Here is a 20,964-nt window from a genome sequence, read left to right on the forward strand (position 1 = left end):
ACAATCCTCTTTAAAGACAGTGTCCTTGGGGAACAACATTTTCCATAACAAGAGTAGTCAGAAAGAAACCTACCCAGCACATGAAGATAACTGGAGTGCGTCTTGAAGACAGTCAGGAGTCTGGGGTGAACAAATAGCTCTCCCCTGAGAATTCAGTTAGAGATGTGGACTTGGGCATTGTTCTATGGTACAGTGCAGAGGTTGGATTCCATCTCTCCTCAGGTCACAGATTGCTACTTCTTTTTCTAAATACTAGATTGTCCCTATTCCCATTATTCTAGAACTTCTTTTTCCTTTATTACCTGGAGCACTGGGTCTTCCTTTAACTTCCAAGGCTTTTCCTGTGTCCTGTGAAGTAACTTGGATCAGTTTTCACACATTTCCCGGTGGGACCTTAAGGCTCAACTTTCCCCACCTGACCAAGACAGTGTTTCCTCACTCTACCAAGACAGTGGCCAGCTGGTCCTCCATCAGCCCCAGTTTTGGCGACTTTCCTTATTTGGTGTGGTCTTCTTTCCTTTTGTCTAGGTTTACATTTTCATTGGTTATTTAATGTTATCTTTGTGAGATTTTGGAAAAGAGCAGCAATTACTGTACTTGTTTTCAATCTTCCATATTTAACTGAAAGATAGATCATTGGCTTTCCTTTTCCACTTCTGTCATGAAAGAGTAAATGGTTGCACAGCTAGAAGAACATAATCACTCAGCTTTGGAAGGGATTTCTCCATGGCAGAAGGAATCAGTGTTCCTGCTGTTGTGATTATGCCACGAGGCACCTAGATTAATCATTATTTCTGGTTGTATCTGTGAGGATGTTTTTGCTGTTTTCTGAATTAGGTTACTGTTTGAACAGCAAATTTGATAAAGTAGATTACTGAAGGCCCAAAAAGAACAAAAACACAAAGGAACAAGAGATTCATCTTTGCATTATGCCTGTGTGCTTGATCTGGGAAATTTGTCTTCTTCTGTTGGACTAGGATTAATGCCATTAGCTCCCCTTGTTCTCAGGTTTTTGGCCCCAAACTACAACTACATCACTGGCTTTGCTGGGTCTCTAGCTTGGAGATGGCAGAGTGTGGGACTTCTTAGATTTATACTTGTATGAGCCAACTATTCATAATAAATCTATGTATCTATCTACCTGTCTTGTCTCTCTCCTCTTATTGGCTCTTTTTCTGGAGCTCCCCAACTAGCGGAGTATTTGGTTTTATTTCTGAAGTCAGATTTGGAGAGGAAGCCTACAACCCACATTTTCCTTGTTTAAGTCACTGTACTAATTCCCCCCCACCCCCAATGGTTGGTTTTATTTAAAGCAAGCTAGATATTACAGAGATAACTATTCCAAGGGTATTTCTGGATTTAATGCAGTCCCACTTAAAATTCTGACAGGATCTTCTACAGAGTTTGATGACACAATTTTAAAATCATTTGTACAAATAGAAAGACAATAATACTGAGGAATATTTTTAAAAGAAAGAATACCTCCATTTCCAAGTCAAACACCTGGCTGTTCAGCTTTAATGTTTTCTCTGTCTGTCTCTATCTCTTGCATCCTAACAATGACAAATCCTGCTGTTAAAATACAGGCCACATCTCTCCATGCCCCCTTCCCCAACCACTACTTCCACCTCCATGGTTCAAGCCACTCCAGCTCCCACTAAATCACTACTCACTGTCTTCCTAATCCATTTCCCCACAGGACTGATCTCCATGCAAGCTACCTACCATCCCATCCCTCCTTGACCTACCTCCTCAGTATCTTTTCATTGCCTATCTCCTTCTACTCTATTCTTCACTCACTTTGTAACTGCTTCTTGTATCTATTCATCATTCAATTTATTCAAAACTTTCAACGTGCTAGACAATGTGCAAAGAAAGCTCTGGAATGATAATAAGCAAAATCAGACCTGATCTGTGCCAATACCCTAGTAATTTGAAAGGCAAAAGACAATAAACATTTAAAACAGACCCAAGTGTGTAATTAAACCAATGACAATTTAACATAATATTGTTTATAGCCATTAAATTGGCCAAATTGGAACAAAAAGCTGAAATTGAGTACTAGGGAAGCTGGGAGAAATATTTATTATTGGTAATGTGGTGATCCAATACAAATGCTTTTAGAGAAGAATCTGCAAGTGATCTCAGGAGTCCAAAAAATCTATAACCTTGGAGTCTCATCTTACTCTTGGGAAATTATTTCAAGAAAGGGGGAAGTACAAAGACTTTAAATAATCACAGTGCTTAAAAAATAATCACAGTACTCTCTAATGTACCAAAAGATCTGACATTACCTAAATAGTAAAAGAATAGTTGTATCAGTTGTTTGAGTAAGCTAATGCCATTAATTATAAGTATGAAAAAAACCAATCACATCAAACAATCCATAATCTATTTGGATGTAATATAGGAACTATAGAAAATATATGTAAAAATGAAAATAGTTTTCAAGTGTTAAAAAGGTACTTTTTGTGGAGTTAGACATATTTTCTTTTCAGAAGTAAGCCAATAGAGAAGGTAGAATTTTATTGTAAAATTAACTCTGATTGGGTATCATGTATTTCTCAATGGCCAAATTAACAGTTTAGATAATGTGTTGTCAAATGAAAACAATGTTTCTGGGGAAAACATCACCCATCAATATGTTAAAGAGTATTTGTTAAATTTGTTAAATAGTATTGAAAGAGATGCTTTGTTGATGGAGGAAATTCAGTGGCTCCCAGGATCCAGGGAGATGAGAGTGGGCCTGCAGGAAGCAGGCAGGAAGCATTTTGTCAAAAACCCAAAAGCTGTATTGAGACCTGGAGATTAAAGAGACCTAGTATCTGGTAGGAAGCTCCCAATCCTGTGACAAAGAATGGGCTTGTCTCCAGCCCTCAGGACATCCTTATATGCCTGGTTAGCTTGTTCATGAGAAGCAGCTGCTCTCAAGGTCCCCGCCACTGGGAGCTTCAGACTGGCAGTGACGGTAATGGACATCATGGTGCTGGTAGTTTCTACTGCTTCAGAATTCAGTAGGTCTGATCAGACACAGTGAACCCACAACTTCTCTTTCTGGAATCTCAGCTAGGGTATCTGCAGAGATGATCTCATACATTGTTGCATGACAGGTCAGATGGCACAGAGATGGTACTAGCTGAGTTACTGTTAGTACAGCAGGGCCTCATTAGAAGATGTTTGGTGCAGAGATGTTTATTTAAAGACTGACTGCTTTGTGACAACCTCCAAAGGAAGGCAAAAAGGAATCTGGATCTAAGCTTTGTTTTTTTTCATCTGGATACTTGCTGACTATGCGATCTGACCCATAATTTCTTTGCCATTCGGGTTTTTTTTCCCCTCATTCATAAAATTGGGAAGCAAAACACATATGGGTCATATTTAAAAGGGATTTCTAGAGCTACTTGATTAGGGGTGTTTTGAAAGTATTTCATTATTTGTAGATGGTCAGTGGAGATTTATATATATCAGAGGAGGAATACCAGAATCTACCTAGGCCATTCTCCTGCCTCCCAGAGGTACACAGTGTTCCAATGGAGGGAAACCCAGAAATAGCATTTGGAACAAGCCATTATGTACTATTGAGAAGCTAACCATAGATGCGTCTTACTCTGATGGCTGAACACACAAGTGCTCGCTAAATTCTCCAGGTAGTGCTCAGTGTGAATTCTTAGAGGAAAATTACTCAAAGGGGACTGAAAGGCTGCTCTCTAACTCATTCTTGAGGTTCTTCCAAGTGTGATCTAGATTCCTGGGAACCCTGCAAGCCTTTCAGAGTGGCCAAGAGGTGAAAACATTTTTTTTTTCAATAATCTTAAGATATCATTTGCTTTTCACAGTGTGACATTAATGCTGGCATTGAACACAGGTCAAGGGAGGGACCCTGAACTATATTCATAGTAAATGCATTTTTCATGGCCATATGCTCACAGAAGACCACAAAAAGTCAGTTTCACGTACAAATGTCCTTGATGTAATAATCAAATGATTAATTTTATTAAGTCACTTCCTTTGAGTATATATATCTGATTATTCTGAGTAACTAATCATGAAATAACAAATGCACTTCAGTTATATACTGAAGTACTCTGCTCTGAAAAGAAAACACTTATGTGATTCTGCATGGGGCAAGCTAGGACTAGACACTTTTTTATAGTCATAAAACATCATATTTACTTGAAAGAACCAATGACAGGCAAATTATGGTTATTTAGACTTGGGAATTTGGCAGGCATTTTCTCAAAAATGAAGTGAGCCTGTCACTTGAAGGAAAACAGTACTGTCAGAAAACTGACAGTATTTATTGCCAATGATCAAATTCAAGCTTTTAAGCAAAAAATCAGAAGCTTAGAAGACCTGTATCCACTGCAATAAACTTGATAACTTTCTGGTTGTCCAACACTTTTCTGATGGGCTTTGTAATCATATCAATGGATGGGATTTTAATAGGTTTAATAAAGTGTCTCAGTATTTGGATGATCTGCCTGGCTCAGTAAATCAATATTTTTCAAATAACTAGTGTATGGTGCTATACATTCATGCATTTATAAAAAGATCCACCCAAAGTGGAAGGTAAGGAGTACATTTTAGTGTAACAGAGTACATGTCCATTGATAAAACTTCATACTAACATTATAGGCTACTACTTGTACAGTTTATATGGTTTGGGAAAATTATCTGTCAATATCTGGATAAAATTCTCAAAATATTTCCCCTTTCCAGTTACATACCCCTGTGAGACAGACACTTCAATTAAAATATACCACAATAGGCTGAACAGAGAAACAAAGGTGAGCAAGAATCCAGGTGTCTTCTATTAAGCCAGACAAGAAAGGGATTGGCAAAAATAAAAAAAAAAATGACACTTCACTACATATCTTTTGTTTCAGACAACATAGTGATTTTCATAAAACATGGTATTCTGAGGACAGTGGTTCAAAACCAGTGCAGAGAACAATGTCTGAGTTACTGTCTCTAATTAACTAGCAATATGTTAGAATGAGAGTGTAGCTCGAGTGGTGGAGAGCCAGCAAGGAGAAAGCAAGCTGAGCGAGTGCAAAACCCTGAGTTCAAGCCAAATAAATATTTAAAACTTTTTCAGCTTTTGCTTTTGATGTGGTAAATATTAATAGATATAGCCCATGCACATGTACACTATGGTGCATTGATGTTCATAATGAATTTTAAGCATGTGAAAGTGATCTTGAGACTTAAAGTCTTGAGAGCCAGCATCTGAATGTCCTTGCAAGGAAAGTGGTACTTTGGATAGTAATCAATAAAGGACAGGGGGACTTCAAATGAATGTGCACTGTGGTCAGGAGGCTTTTCTGAGCTTCACAAGGGTTATCAAAGCAGAATCATCTTGGCAGTACCAAGGGGAAATTCACCTGTTACGTAAGGTTGGCAGAACCTTCCGAGGACACCAAATTTCAGGCAGGTCCCAACTACAATTCCTTTTGCCCTTCCAAGTGGCTGTAGTTCCTTGAGTGTTAAACTCACCCTGTTCCCTCCAAGCAGCTCCAGGCTACAAGCAAGGCCTTGTTCAGTATTGGCTACTGAGTGTAAGCTACACACCTTCCCTTGTCATAGTAAGCACCACTCAGAGCTCAGTACCCAGTACTTGAGAAGGTACCAGTCCCTTTCAGGCACTGAGAATCAAAGATGGAAATGTCATGGCTTTTTGTCTTGGAGGATTTCTCTGCCTGGTAGCAAACAAAGACTTCTGAAAACGTAATTACAGTATGATGTGATAAATGTTGTTCTGTACATAGAGATCCCATTTTTCCAACCAAAAATTAAGGCATGATCTGACAATGAAACAATATCTAACAATGAAACAATCCTAGAAAATCTGGAACACATGTCTGCTATACTTATTAAACTCCCAACAACTCCACAGGAATTCTTTATAGCTTTGCACTTGATTTGCCTCAGAGGCCCAGAAACAATGGTTTTGTACCCTTCTCCATACCCCAATTACAGGAAATGACAGTGGCAGGGTAGAAAAAGGGTAAAAGCTGCCGAGGATTGCAAAAGATGAGTAATAGCTTCTAACATTTTATGTTCTGTGGGCTAGTGGATGGGAGAGCTACAGATTTTTTTTCCAGCATTTTTGTTCCAAGTGGTTTTTTTTTCCTGTCTCCCCAGGCAGTGAGTCCAAGTGTGTTCACAAAGGTCTCCCACAGCAGCTGAGGCAGATCAGGCTGAAATCCAAAGTCAGAGGAATGAACTAGCAAGAGGTTTCTGAGATCCCAGCCCTTGATTTTATGTGGGTAAATGGAAACAATAGGGCTCTTGATCTGCCAAGAAATGTTGGTATCCCCTCCAGGGTGGGCTGTCTGTAGACTAGAGAGGTTCTGGTGTGGCCTGAGTTCTCTCAAGCCCTAACCATGTGCTCTTTTTCTCCTTTCCTTTGGGGCCTGGACTCCATCCCACATCTGTTCCTCTCATTCCTATGGTTCTTTCTCAGCTGTGGTAACTCCCAGAATGAAAGACACAGAACGAAATGGTGAACATCATGATATGCTCAGAGGCACACACAGACTTCCTGCCACCCACAGCCAGAGAATGGTCAGTCCAGAGTTAAAAGTAACTCCAAATAAAAGCAGGGCAAGGAGAAGGAAACCCCCTTTTTCAACTGAAGGGGGGGCCCATTTGACTCTTAGCAAATTATAGCTTCTCTAGCATAGGTTACTTTGAGGATTAAATTAATATAGCATAGAAAAAATGCTTTGTAACTTCATAGCTATATTTTCATTGGTGTATGTATATGACTCATTAGTGTTAGTGTTCCTCTAATCCCCAAGTTACACAAGAACCTGAACTCCATCTTTGTTGTTGTTGATCACTATTTAAATCTCTAGAGCTTAGTACAGGACCTGGCACATGTCAGGCATTTGTTGGGACGATCATTGGGGGCAGTTCCTCTTTCAGGCCCTAAACCATATAGCACTTGGAAGCCTTCTGACAACTTCAATAGGTTAGCATTGGCTACCTACAGCCAGTATCATGAAGGGCTTGCAAAGCAATATCTGCCACTATAAGGAAAAGGTGGACTGATTGATTACCGATGTCTGCTGGGCGGCAGCAGCAGTGGGCAGTGGGCAGTCGGAAGGGGCCAGGAGGGGGTTGGATGCTGAGTAATTATCTATGATCAATGGAGACAAGACCAAGTCTCTTGGCCAATTACTTCCAGCACAAAAGTCGTGTTTTATAACACGAGAGAGCTGTTTTAGGGCTAATGTTACCAAATGTTCCTCCTGGAGATAAGCAGCATGACTTCAGGAATTTTTTTTTTCTTAAACTAAGAAAACATCAGAACAGTGCTATGCAAAGATGCAAAAAGCATGCCACTATTATGTCTGCCTGCCTCCATTAATTTACTTGCTTGGAACGTGAGATTCCTGAATCAATGGCTAATAGTGAGCAGAACTGACACATTGCAGCTTGTGTATCCCATGGTCAGAACTTGAGCCATATGCTTTTCCCTAACCCAGAAAGTGGCTACTCTACTCACGAGGGTAATCCTTTGGATGAGTCTTCTCGGACCAGTTCCCATAAAACGTGAGTCTGTACTTGGCAGTTCCACAGGCACAGCAGTCTAAGATTGGTTTGTCAGTCACCCCGTCAAATGTGGGATCTGAAACAAGAAGTTAGCAAGTTAGCAAGGAAATAGGACTCTTGTTAAGGAAGGCAGCGCCATATTGGTTTGCCTTATTCTCAACTCTAGAAATAAAGGTAGTGTGTAGTTTTCGTTGACTAGCAAGGCTCAGAATTACGAATGCTTGGAACTCTAAGTATGGAAACTATATCTTGCAAATGAAAAAAAAATCAAAATCAAAATTTTTGTTAAAGGCTCTATGGTCCGGTAGGGCAGAATCTTAGGAAATCAGGGGTAAATGTTCCTCAGTAATTCTCTGTGATTTCTATTCTCCTTCCCTATCCATCACACAACAGGATTTCTCTACCAGATTTTCAAGGGAATTCAAGCATGTGTTTTCTCCAAAAAACAGTTTCTAGGCCAATAGACCAGACCAGAGAGGGAGCTTTGAAGGAGACAGTGAAAGCAACTAGAGAGAGATAACTGAGTGCTGAATTTTTTTCTTTTTTTAACGCAGATGCTTATACAGTCACATCACTTCTTACCACACTTTCAGAGATTTTACTGAGAGGGGTAGAGATGTGTTCATAAGTTCAGTTTTACTTCTGAGTATACAAGCAGCCAGGAAAAACTTAAGATTCTCCCTCTGTCCCCATCTTTAGCTGTGAATAGCTGATCAGCGGGGAAAGAGAGATTGCATGAATAAATTCAGTATTTCCAATCGTCAAATCCACATCCCTAACTGGGCCTTGCTACCGCTTTCATCTGTTCTGCTTCCTGCAAGATGAAAACAAAGACTATAGATGCAACTTGCTTCAATTGCTTCTTTAGTCTCCAGCAGTATTAACACAAATCTTCTCTTTCTTTGTTAAGTTGTACATGTATTCTTAAATATTGCACAAAGAGCAGCAGCAAAGAGCGTAAAAAAACATTTTGCACGTCAGAAAGCACATTTTGCCAGTCTTATCAAATTCACTGGGTTCACTAGGCTTGAAATCACTAATAGGTAGACATGAGTTCTGGTTTCTAGGATGGACAGAAGGATGGAACACTGTAATAGTAACAACTACAATGCACTGCATCCTTGTGTGTACTGAACCTTTTTTTGTATATGGTATCATTTATCCTAACCATCCTAGCAAGTATTTTGGTTATCCTTATTTTACAGATTGGTAAACTGAGACAGATTAGGTGACTTGCTCAAGGTCATAGGCTTAGTAACAGTGCAGGGAGAATTGTAGCCCAGGTCTTTTTAGTCTAGGGCCCGTGCCTTTCACCTCTGCAATACATTATTCCACAAAGAACCTACTCTTGGGATGGTTTTGCATAAATAAGAATAAACCATTTATGTTTCTCTGTTCTTTATTGTGAATAATTTAACTTTTTGCTTTTAAAGATATTTCTGTTTGGCTTTCTCCAAACAATGATGCATTTAAAAAATAACTCTTGGCATAGCTCTGGGATTTAAGAAAAATAATTTTTATTTATTTTGTTCCAGTACTGGGGCTTGAACTCAGGGCTAAGGTACTCTACCGTAGTTTTTTTTTTTCTTCAAGGCTGGTGCTCTACCATTTAAGCCATACCTCCCCTTCTGGCTTTGCCTGGTTAATTGAAGATAAAGAGTTTCATGAACTTTTCTGCCCGGGTTGACTTTGAACCATGATTCTCAGATCTCAACCTCCTGTTTAGCTAGGATTAAAGGCACGGGCCACTGGTGTCTGACAACTCTGGGATTTCTAAAGAGCCTCTGCACCCTCCCAAAATATAAATGACTACTTTTTGTACACTTGTGAGAGGCCACAGCATCCTCTGTGCCTAGGGACAGGCTCTCCATTTCTATGCATGCAGGGGTCCAGGATCTCATTCCTGTGTGAACCGCTTTGACCATTACAGAACAAGCCTTATTAAATAATTTCATGAAAGGCAGCATAAACCAGCAAGTCTAGAAGATTTTGTCCTTTTGTATTTCCAGTATAAGCTTATAATGCAAAAAAGATAAATTAGTTGTGCAAAAGGAATTCAGCACTAAGAGATATAATTGGGGGGTTCAACTTTAACTACCAGACTCTGTTAAATGAGGCCGCAGTAATCTGGAAGACCAAAAAAAATAGGTCAATGGATAGCTATACCTTAGCCAACGGGCTTTCAAATTTAGGTGGTAAAGTTAAAGGTATGTCTAAGGATTTAAGAAATGCACATATAATAAACCTTCTAGCATTGTCAGGGAAAGTAGCTTCTAAAAAATAAATCTGTAGGTTTGAAAATAAAAACCACTTCCCACTGAGGGAAAGCCTGTTGACAATGAGCAAGTCTTACATAGGGCAGTGGTGACAAGTGTTAACTCTCTATGGCTCACTTTCTATGACCTAGGCTGTCAAATTCGATTAACTACTGACTTAAATAATAATGGCTGCAGATTCCCTTTGTGCCCCCTCCCTACCTCTCTCCCTTCCTTCCTTTTCTTCCTTTCATTCTTTCTTTTGTTCTTTCTTTTTTGGAGGTAGGAGTTCTTTATGTGATCTCAGGGCCTCACACTTGTAAGGCAGATGCTCTACTACTTGAACCACATTGCAAGCTCTTTTTTTGCATTGGCTGTGTGTGTGTGTGTGTGTGTGTGTGTGTGTGTGTGTGTGTGTGTGTGTGTGTGTGTGTGTGTGTGTGTGAAAATACTGTACAGAATACTGTACAGAGGGGTTACAGTTACATGGTCAAGGTAATAAGTACATTTCTTATCAAGCATTGTTGCCTCCTTCTTTGTTTCCCCTTCTCATCTCCACCCTCCCCCCCTGCGCTCTCCCCTGCCCCCCTGCCAAAGTTGTAAAGTTCCCCCCATGGTATAATCCCTGTTTGGCTGTTGTTTTGAGATAGGATCTCACTTTATGCCTGGACTAGACTGGACTGTAATCCTACTTGTATTTCCCCACATCACTCTGATGATAGGTACACACCTATGCACCCAGCCATTGGTGGAGATGGAGCTTAGTTTTGTGAACTTTTTCTTGTCACAGCTGCTGGGCTGACCTTGAATCTCTATTCTCTGATTGCTGCTGCTTAGTAGCTAAAATTATAGACTTGAGCTCCATTTCTATTCTGAATCTGTTGGCTTCTCTTGTCAATTCTCCTCTGGTTTCCTTGATCTTCTTCCGCTTCTTATTCCACTCAACTCTTTTTCAGTTCACATTCTGTCTTCCTTGCTTTTCTCTTTTTTGTTCTTCCTCTGTGTCACAGGATTGTGACATGGATCAGACTATGGAGGTACATATGACTATTACAGGTACCTTTTTGAATAGATTATGTTTGTCTTTTTTTGTTGTTGTTGTTGGTCATGAGTCTTGACCAGGTGTGAGTGCTGTCCTGGATTTTTTCGTTTAAAACTTGCATTCTACCACTCTGAGCCACAGCACCACTTCCAGTTTTCTGGCAGTTAACTGGAGATCTGAGTCTCATAAACTTTCCTGGCTTTGAACTGCACTCATCAGCTCTTAACCTCCTGAGTAGCTAAGATTACCAGTGTGAGCCACCAGTGCCCAGCCTTGTTTGTCTGTTCTTAACTGTAAGTAATTTAATGTTTTTGTGGCCTTAAAAAATGATTGCTACTTCTTTTTATCTTTTCATCTCTCAATTCTTCTCTTATGGATTGATGACTTCAACTAGGAAAAAATAGCTCCAAATTTCACTATACCATCGTTGATAGGTTTGATTTGACTCAACAAAGAGTTTCTCAAGATGATCTGCTTAGTTAATTGATTTCTCATGAATCTTTTGTCTCTAGGGATCAAGTGATAAACCTATAACCCAGGACCTGCAGGGCCTTTATTTTCCTGTCCATCAAGTTGGCATTGGTAAGTGGTCTTTGCATATTGATGGGATTTTAATTGCTTGGATAGGATCTCTTATAGAACAAGCAACTAGAGATTGGACATGCCATCTTTGTTGGTACACTATCCACTGAACCTTAACACTATCACCATCCCAAACTTTAACACATGCCTCTTAGCACAAGGCTTCCTTCACACAGCACCAGAACCAAGACTTTAAAAAGTATTAACATTAACATGTTAACTTAATATTTAATGATCCTGGTCACACCTGGGGATGTCAGTGATGTGTCTCCTAAGAATCTTCAGATCCTGGAAATAAAGCTGACAGACTAACAGAAGACCAAGAGGTGGCCTGGGCATGCCTGATTCAGAAAGCCGCCACTCTAGTCCATAATAACTGCATGGCATTTCATGGAGGTAGACTAGGAATAGGATTGTCATGTAGGAACTAAGGACCTCAAAAGTTGAGACGCTGCCTGTTTAGAGAAAGACTGAGTGATCCTTTGGTGAGTCAAACACAGGAAAGTAAAGTTTCTAAAGCATCTCATGATGGTATCCACTGGGAAGCCAGCCTACTGCTCTGGTCTTAACAGGACATCCAACACTATCTCTACAACTTCCATATAGGTCTTAGTTTTTCTCCAGCTCTGGAGACAATGCAATTGCTCAGCCAAAAGCAGTGACGCAAGTTACTAAAATGGGAGCTGGCCACTTTGACAGAAGACAGTGGTTCAGGGCACTGGCTTTCAGGGCCAAATCCTGCCCTTTAGTACAGGCTATATAATGCTAAGAGACCTATTTCAACTATGTCTCAGGCACTTCAGGTACAGCAAGAATTACATAATAATCTTTACCATATAGAGTTGTGAAGATTACATGATCAAGGCAAATGACATGCAGTAAACACTCAAAAACATTCATTTTTATTATTTTCCCAGAAGATCTTTATCAAACTTTTTAATACTTTATAATTTTCTAGAATTGAAAAGGCTTATTTTTTCTCAAAAGTCTAATTGTGCTTGATACAAATAAAAATTCTGCAATAATGAACAGAAGTGAGATGGTTAAGCTGTATAATTATACAGCATTTTTTTATTCTCATTATCTGATGACTTCTACACAGATATTAAAACAGTAGATTAACAAACAGCTTTTGGATATAGATAGAAATAGCTACCTCTTAATGTCCATAGCATTTACTATGTAAATATACTATGTATATTTACATATACATACTCTCCATGGGTAGGAGGGGCAACAGCAGACTCAAACCCAGGCTTGATTTGAACCCAAGACCCTGCTCTAACTTCCCCAGACTGCTTAGCCTCCATGAACTTTGCTAGAATGCCTTTCCCAGGAAAGGAGGTTTGATGGTCTTGCATACCTAAGAGCCAGGGTCCTGAAAGTGGTAAAATCATAAGGGCAGGTCCCCAGCCCCTGCAGGTCTTCCTTGAGAAAGAAAAAATCCCCCATATTGTCAAGATGTCACACAAGTTCCTGGGAATGATTTTTCCAGAGAAGCATTATAGACTTTTAAAAGATACACAATTGTGCATTCCTTAATTAAGTCCTGTGACTTATTCCAAGGAACCTCTTCAGAATAATCACTGTTTCACAAAAATAAGAAGCCGATACCAATATAAGGTACATTATCTCCTACCCAGGGAATCAAGCCGAGTAATTAGAGCTTAAGGCGGATCCAATTATCCACAGCACACAGCCAGATTAAAAATCGGAATTACATGAGGAGGCAGCACCCAGGGGAACTTAGAAGCCCGAATGCCCAAATTCCTGCAGTGATGCTCGAACTGAAGGAGCCTCCTTCCATTTATCTGCCCTTCTCAACCCACTGCACAGTCTTACCTTGTTCGCAAAGCTTCTTGGTCAGAGAGCCCTCATCTTGAAAATAAATAATGCGTTTCTGCACAATGCTGGCCCTATGGGGAAAGGAGATAAATAAACACAGTGGTGAAGAGGATAGGTTTAGAGAACCAGTCACCCATGGTTTTTCCTTGGTCCCTGACTGTGTGGCTCTGGGTGAGTCAGCTCAACTCTCTCTGCTTCATTTCAGCAATTGATATGGTAATAATATCTGCCTCATGGTGTCAGACAGTGTACCTTAAGACCACAGCACATGCCTAGAAGCCACTCAATTAATTATTGAGTTGTTATTGATAATGTAATTAAAGAAAATAAATCAACATGTATCTAGGTGTTAGTGGCTCTCACCTATCAGCCCAGCTCTGTGGAAATCAGGAGGACTACAGTTCCAGGCAGCCCAGGCAAAAAAGTTTGTAAGATTTGGGCATGGTGGAGCAGGTCTGTGATCTCAGCTACAGCAGAAGGCATAAATGGAAGAATAACAGTTCAGACTGGCCCAGGCAAAAGGTAAAATCCTTTATCAAAAAGTAATCATAGCAAAAAAAAAAAAAGAACTGAAATTGTGGTTCAAGCAGTACAGTATGTGCCTAACAATAATGAAATGCTGAGTTCAAATCCTGCCAAAAATTATAAAAAGAAGAAAGTGAATTAACAGATTTTCAGTACTTTTTCTCAATGGTTCATTTTTATTCTCCCCTTCATATTAAACTATTGAGGCCATTTATAGATCAACCAAATTCAAATTATAGAAGCATGTCAAATCCTCTTCCTGAAGGGAAAAAAGGAATTTAAAAATATATTTTGATTTGTTCTGAAAATGTCATTCTATATCTTTTCTGAAAGTCTAGACAAAAACTGTCTCCTACATTCTGAACAAAGCCAACTTCAGCTGTGATATCTTTCAAACATGTCAAACACAGGCTCTCGGAATTTGGAAAAGCATATTTGGGGGTTGAGAAAGGACTTAATTTTGGTCAGCACATATTTTCTCTTTAAGCTAGGATTGCATAGACACACTGCTTCTTTAACGCACTCTGTTGTTTATTTTCAACCAGCCTTGAAAAGGTTGAATCCTGAAACCCAGTGTTCCAGTAATTTGAAAATCTACAACACTTAAAATTGAGCCAGTGCCAATAAATCTCAGGCCATTCCTATTGATTTTCTTCAGCAACGCTACTCAATCAAAAGGTAATTTTCACTTCGATACGCCCTATTTAACAGATAAAGGCATCCCTTGACTCCATTATAGCTGACCACGCTGAATAAGTGCTAGAGTCACACAATTTGCCCTGTGTTGGACGATCCCAGGCCCAAGATGGGCCTATGCTCTCTGCAGGGATCTGCACCGAACAGCAGCAATTTCTCCACTGGTCTGGGTCAAGGCCAAGATGACTTTGCAAAGAAGTATCTACTCTACATCCAGTCTTGCACAAATGAATACAATTCAGCCGCCTTATAGATGTCTTTTAAAGTCCTTATTCACTCAAGAGAGATGAGATGTTGAAATAAATGAATGAAATATGTTTCCTGTCTATACAAAGCTACTTTGATGGTTTACCCATTCTATTGACCATTAACTGAGAGTTTCGTCAGGCCAAGAGAATAAGTCATCTCCATCCCTACAGCAAATAATAAAGTCTTTTATTAGAGTAACCACCACTGGGGGTGGGGGGGAGGGAAGAAATGACTGTGAGAAAAGCACTGCTTTTTAGACAATCCCTACCCTGTGTCTGAAGAACCTTTGGAAAGGGCAGGAGGTAGGCCTAGGGGTAAGTATCCCAGGTCCCACAATTCTCCTTCAACCAAAGGCGCCATCCTTGTTTCAATTACAATAGCTTCCTCCCCATTCATCTTCCTGTTGTGTTTATGAATACATTTTCAACAGATCGTTGTGGGGCCTATTTAGTGGTGGCACTGAGGGAGGTAGTGGGAGAATGTCATGAACAAGACAGATGGACCCACACTTCTTATTCTCAACGTTTAAACTATAGTAGGGGAAAGCATCAAGCAACCACACACAGCACTACTAATGTGACTCAACTTGTGATTAAAAGCTACACTGCAGACATCCATAGAGTACGGATAACCAAGCCAGGAAAGGCTCCCTGGAAATAATGACTGGACAGAGAGCTGGAAGAGCAGGAGCTAACTAAGCAAGTGGGAAGAAGAAAAAAGGGAGACCCATTATAAAGTCATTATGGTGGGGAGGGACATGGAGAAGGCAGTGTGAGATGAAGGCCCACATCACTCATAGCCTGTAGAGACCATTTGACTACAGTTTAATGAGATAGCTTTGAAGAGCACATTCTGAGGTCTGAGATGATCACATTTGCTCTTTACAAGAACATTTGAGCTGGGCACTGGTGATTCATGGTGGCCCTGAGTGGCTAGTAATCCTAGCTATTCAGGAGGCTAAGATCTGAGAATCATGGCTTAAAACCAGCCAGGACAAGACAATCCCTCAGACTCTTATCTTGAATTAACCACTTTAAAGCCTGAATTGGATCTGTGGCTCAAGTGGTAGAACACAGCCTTGAGCAAAAAAGCTCAGGGACTGTACCCAAGCCCTGGCCTCCAGCTGCAGGACAGGCAAAACAAACAAATAAACAACAAAAAAGAGCATTTGGACCATTGAGTAAACATGATTATGTGGGTAGTGTGCATAGATGTTCCATGGAAATAGTAATTTCATTTTTCTTGAACACATTTGAAAAACCAGTGGTCCTCAGGATGAAAATATAAACATGGAGATTCAAGGTGCTTTGTAATTTCTGTCAAACACTCTTAGCTTCATTTATTACCCTCTCATGAGAAGCTCTGAGTTGTAGACTTTTGATGTTTACCGCCTTGTCTGAATACTCTTCCACTCTACCAGGCCCTTCCCTGGCTGTCTTCCCTTTGTCCACAGCCAGCTTTTGCTAGCACATGCAGTGAATGCTCCCACTCTCAGTTTTATTCCTCTTCTTGTGAATGGAAGAACCAATGGCAACATCTATGATGTCAAGGCAGGATTGTGAAAAGTAACTGCCCCTAAATATGATTCTTTGGTTATGTGCCATCTGTACTAAGCACTTTATCTATATTATCTTCTGTGTATGTGTGTGTGTGTGTGTGTGTGTGTGTGTGTGTATGTGTATGTGTGTGTGTGTGTTCACTCAAATTTCTCATCTAGGGGCTGGGAAGGTGGTTCCATGGTAGAGTGTTGCCTTGCATGCATGAGGCCCTGGGTTTGATTCCTCAGCACCACATAAGCAGAAAAATCCAGAAGTGGCACTGTGACTCAAGTGGTAAAGCACTCTCCTTGAGCTGAAGAGCTGAGGGACAGTGCCTAGGCCCAGAGTCCAGGTCCCATGGCTAACAACAACAACAACAAAAAACTCATCCAAAACGCCTTGTCTCAAAGTGATTTCAGAATTTTTCAGACAATAGAAAGTCCAATGATGGATATATATATATGTATATATATATATATATATATATATATATATATATATATACACATACATATATACATATATACCTTCAATAGTTAAATATTTAAACATATCCATACTATGCAGAAAAATGTTAGATCATTCATACTGAGAGGGTAAATTAAAACTATAAATAACTTCATATCAGTTTAGGTCATATTTGGTGATACTTACAAAAATGCTGATTTCAGTGGGATTCAGATACAGTGGTGGCTATTTCATCCTTATCTTTGAGGTCAGGAGGATGGAGATAGAAGAGAGTGTGTGACTTGCCCAGGTTTTGAAGTTCCCCATCTACTTACTTCCAAAGTCCCAGATTTGCCTGTATGCTAGCTTTAATCCAAGGTGAAGGTTAAAAGTGACGTGTACAAAGTACAGTTACTCTGAGGTTATAAAATGCTATAAAGTGTTTATGCAACCGATCTTCCTTGGATACATTTCAGCACCCTGAGAAGCTCACTTGTGGAGAGCTGAGACTGTGGTGGGTCTCCCCAGAAGCTGATTCATAATCTCTTCAGTGTTTCATGAAAAGACAGAATTTAGCTGGCCCTCTTCATCATGTCCTTTGGGTTCAAACTTTGTATTCTCACATAGCTCCCAGGACCCAACTTTGCCCCTGTCTAGACCTTTGTTGCCCTCATTCAGGTCCTGGGTCTGTGTCTACCAGATCCTTCTGCCCCTCATGGCTACACACACACACACCATAGTTACCTAATTAATACCACAAAGATGTTGTTCTTTCATTGTAAATCTTGATTTATTCCTTGACTCATTCATTTCTTGATTCATTCCTTTTCTATCAGAAGCACAGCTTCTTGGGATTTTCTGAGTATAACATTTATCTATCTTCATGCCCGCAATCCTAGCTACTCAAGAGGCTGAGATGTGGGGCTGGGAATGTGGCTTAGTGGGAAAGTGCTTGCCTAGCAAGCACGAAGCCCTGGGTGCAATTCCTCAGCACCACATACACAGAAAAAGCCCCAAGTGGCACTGTGGCTCAAGTGGTAGAGTGCTAACCTTGAGCAAAAGAAGCTCAGGGACAGTGCCCGGCCCTGAGTTCAAGCCCCAGGACTGGCAAAAAAAAGAGGCTGAGATCTGAGGATCATGGTTTGAAGCCAGGTTGGGTCGGAAAGTCCATAAGCTCTTATCTGCAAATCGGAAGAGGTTCTGTGGCTCAAAGTGGTAGACCCTTGAACAAAAGAGCTCAGAGAAAGTGCCTAGGCCCTGAGTTTTCAAGCCTTCACGACCAACCCAAAACAACAAAAACAAACAAAAAAGAATTCATCAACCTGCAGAATAATTACCCATCTGCCTGTCTTCTGTGCAAGATGATAAACTTCCTTATTTCTATAGGTTTGTATTGTTGTAATACTGGGATTCAAAAAGAAAGAATAGGATTTAGAGGGAAAGGAGAATGAGATTAGCATGGCTGTTAGAGATGATAGTGATTATTCTAATGGGGAGTTAGACACAGGGACCTGTAACCTGGGAGACCCCTGAGGGGAAGAGTATGAATGGTCACTGAGCCCTTCGGTGTGGCAGGGAAAGTGCATGGAGCCAGAGTGTTGAGCTGAGCCTAGAATACAGAGAAAGACCAACATTCTTCTTCAGATGTGCTAATGGGAACCAAGACTTCGACGCACTTAGCTGAAGAAGATACTTCTCTTTCTTTCTCATCTGATCAACTCCTAAGAGAATGTTATAATCTGAGAAAATGCATTTTGCTTTGAGATGATTCCCATCAAATGTCCAAAACTCAGCAGAGGCTTATAAATCATATTATGGTTCAGAAAAATAATAGTTTTACAAGATGAGAAAGCTGTTAGTAAGAATTCCCTTAGCATTTCAAAATGACAAATTTTCTCCAACCCGTGTTGCAATTTGGCAGTCCCAGTGCATTACATTTATATACTGAATGCTCTCTTATCGTAAGAGAGCGTGGTAAGGAAATCTAAATTAAATTTCTCAGTATGCTGGCTTCTTAAACTCTGGAATATTGAGGTTTGTAAGTAACTCACTACTCATTTCAAAACTTTTCTTTTAAACCTAAAGTAAACATTTCCAGTAACACCATTGCAAATCGCAGGTGCTTGACCTTTTTCCTGCTAAAGGGTTGATACTCTTTTACCTTGGGAAATTTATCTGTGGGAATCAAGTTAGAATTTGCTAAAATGTAGGTTTTCTCCTTAGTGCTGAAAGGGACTGAAGGAGGAAGAGTTCAGAAACTGAAGTATTTGGGAGTGATCAGATCATGAAATGACTTAACACATATGCCTGGACCCTTGGTGGCTGGTTCATTGTCTGGTAGAGACAAACTCTAAAAGGTCCTACTCTAGTGTGCTATACTCAGTATCCATTCAGTAGGTAATGACCATAATCACTGCTGTTAAGTCACCAGCTCCTAATGAAGTGCCTGAAGAACTTGTTATTATGATCGCTATCAGGTCTGTCTTCTTCACTTGCAGAGATGAACCCCTAAGAGGGCTACCTTACTCAGCTTTTCAGACAGAGACAATGAGTGGTCGAAAGGAACTTTGGTTTGTGGTTTCTAAACCAGTTTTGCTAACCTTATTCCCAGTTCCAGTAAATTCCCTATTATTGAACATTTCTTGGAATACTTTATAAAATTTCTCTATGACTCAGGAATGTTTTCCATAGAGGTAGTCCAGTTTAGAACCAGTAGCATTTCTTTGAAATAAATGTTGAACCATTCCTTCTAATAAAAAAATAATCATGGGAGGATCCAGGAATGAAGTATTGAAGGCTAATACACTAAGGCTATCTGCATTATTTAAGTGCAAGATATTTGCTATAAATTTATTTTAAGTTGATTAGAACTAACTGCTACATAGAGTTTGAGGCCAGTCTGGGCTGTATTGAGATTCTGTCTCTTCTGTCTCAAAAACAAATTTAGTTAGGTTGTTTATTTTGGGGGCTTGTACTGGAGTTTGAACTGAGGGCTTTGTGTTTTTGCTTAGCTTTTTCCTGATCAGGAATGGCACTCTACCACTTGAGCCCTACCTTCCCTTCCAGCTTTTTGTCATTTTTTAGAACTAAGACTCTGGAATTTGTCTGCCTGAGATGACTTCAAATCTCAATCCTCAGATCTCTTATAAGCCACTGAGGAGCCGCTGGTGCTTGGTTCCTGTTGACATTATTTTGCTTCACTTATGATGACAACCGCCAACCTGACCATGGTCTCATTTGCATCAAGAGGCTATGTACACATCATGAGGAAGATTCCTACCAACCTTCATTGCATCTCACCAAATGGAGCTCTATCTTGGAGTTAGCAACTATCTTGGCAGCCCATGATAATGTATGTACTAGAGAAGAATAAAAACTTATTTGCAAGGCTCTATAGACAACAAGAACTCCATGACTACCCAAGCATAAGGTCTCAATCTTTACTTGGGGATACAGGGTTGTAGATTCAGAAACTGATAGTCACCTATCAAAGACAACAAAGGTGCAATTCTGGTAGCAGCTGTGAAATGACTTCTGATTAGTTATCATTCCAATGAATAATAAAATGTTTATTGAGCGCTTACTTTTTGGCAGGCACTCCAGTAGGAGCTAAAAATTTAAAGACAAATAAAATGGTATCTCCCAGTAAGGTTCTCCATTCCAGTGGGTCAAAAAGACAAAGGAACCAAACATTACCACGTGCACCACTTGGAAGAAGGAGATCCTCAAGAAGAGAGGAGAGCAAGGTGGTGCTGGAGGTCTGAACTGAGAGGGGACACTGGAAACAGACTCTGTGAGTCATGCTAAGGGATTACTTATCAGGATTTAGTAACATGGATATGTGGCAAAAAGGTCATGAGATACTTTGTCATTTATTTAACAACTGAACACTTCTTTATGTGTCACAAATATAAACTCATTGAATCCTCCTAAAAAGTAGCAATAATATTCTGCCTATTTTACAGATAAGAAAACGGAGACAGGAGGAGACAAGCAAATTGACTCCCCATATACAAACCTCAAAGATTAGACAGAGGAATGGCATGGTCACTGACTGAAACCAAAGACTGAAGGGGAAAAAAAAAGAAGAAGAATTACCTAACTTTGGGAATGTTTATTTAGATAATTAACAGATTCAACTAGTTTTCAGAAACAAGAGAGATTGTATCCTTTGTCCATTGTCTTCCAAGGCTAACATTTTGCAAAGATTACATGAAGTAAATAC

The 20,964-nt window shown here is 40.0% G+C and overlaps 1 protein-coding gene across 2 annotated transcripts in view; it reads right to left on the minus strand.

Annotated features, from left to right (window-relative positions):
* Positions 1 to 20,964, minus strand: part of Spon1 (spondin 1) — a 265,873-nt gene that overhangs the window by 136,736 nt on the left and 108,173 nt on the right. For both annotated transcript variants that reach the window (XM_042691690.1, XM_042691689.1), the window contains exons 4-5: positions 13,282 to 13,355; positions 7,514 to 7,636 (exon numbers count right to left, since the gene is read on the minus strand). In XM_042691690.1, the coding sequence (XP_042547624.1) occupies positions 7,514 to 7,636; positions 13,282 to 13,355 (197 nt within the window). The remainder of the gene's footprint in view (positions 1 to 7,513; positions 7,637 to 13,281; positions 13,356 to 20,964) is intronic.

This window comes from Dipodomys spectabilis, unplaced genomic scaffold (assembly GCF_019054845.1).
Source record: "Dipodomys spectabilis isolate Male_0828 unplaced genomic scaffold, ASM1905484v1 ptg000145l, whole genome shotgun sequence".
In the NCBI taxonomy this organism is placed as follows: domain Eukaryota; kingdom Metazoa; phylum Chordata; class Mammalia; order Rodentia; family Heteromyidae; genus Dipodomys; species Dipodomys spectabilis.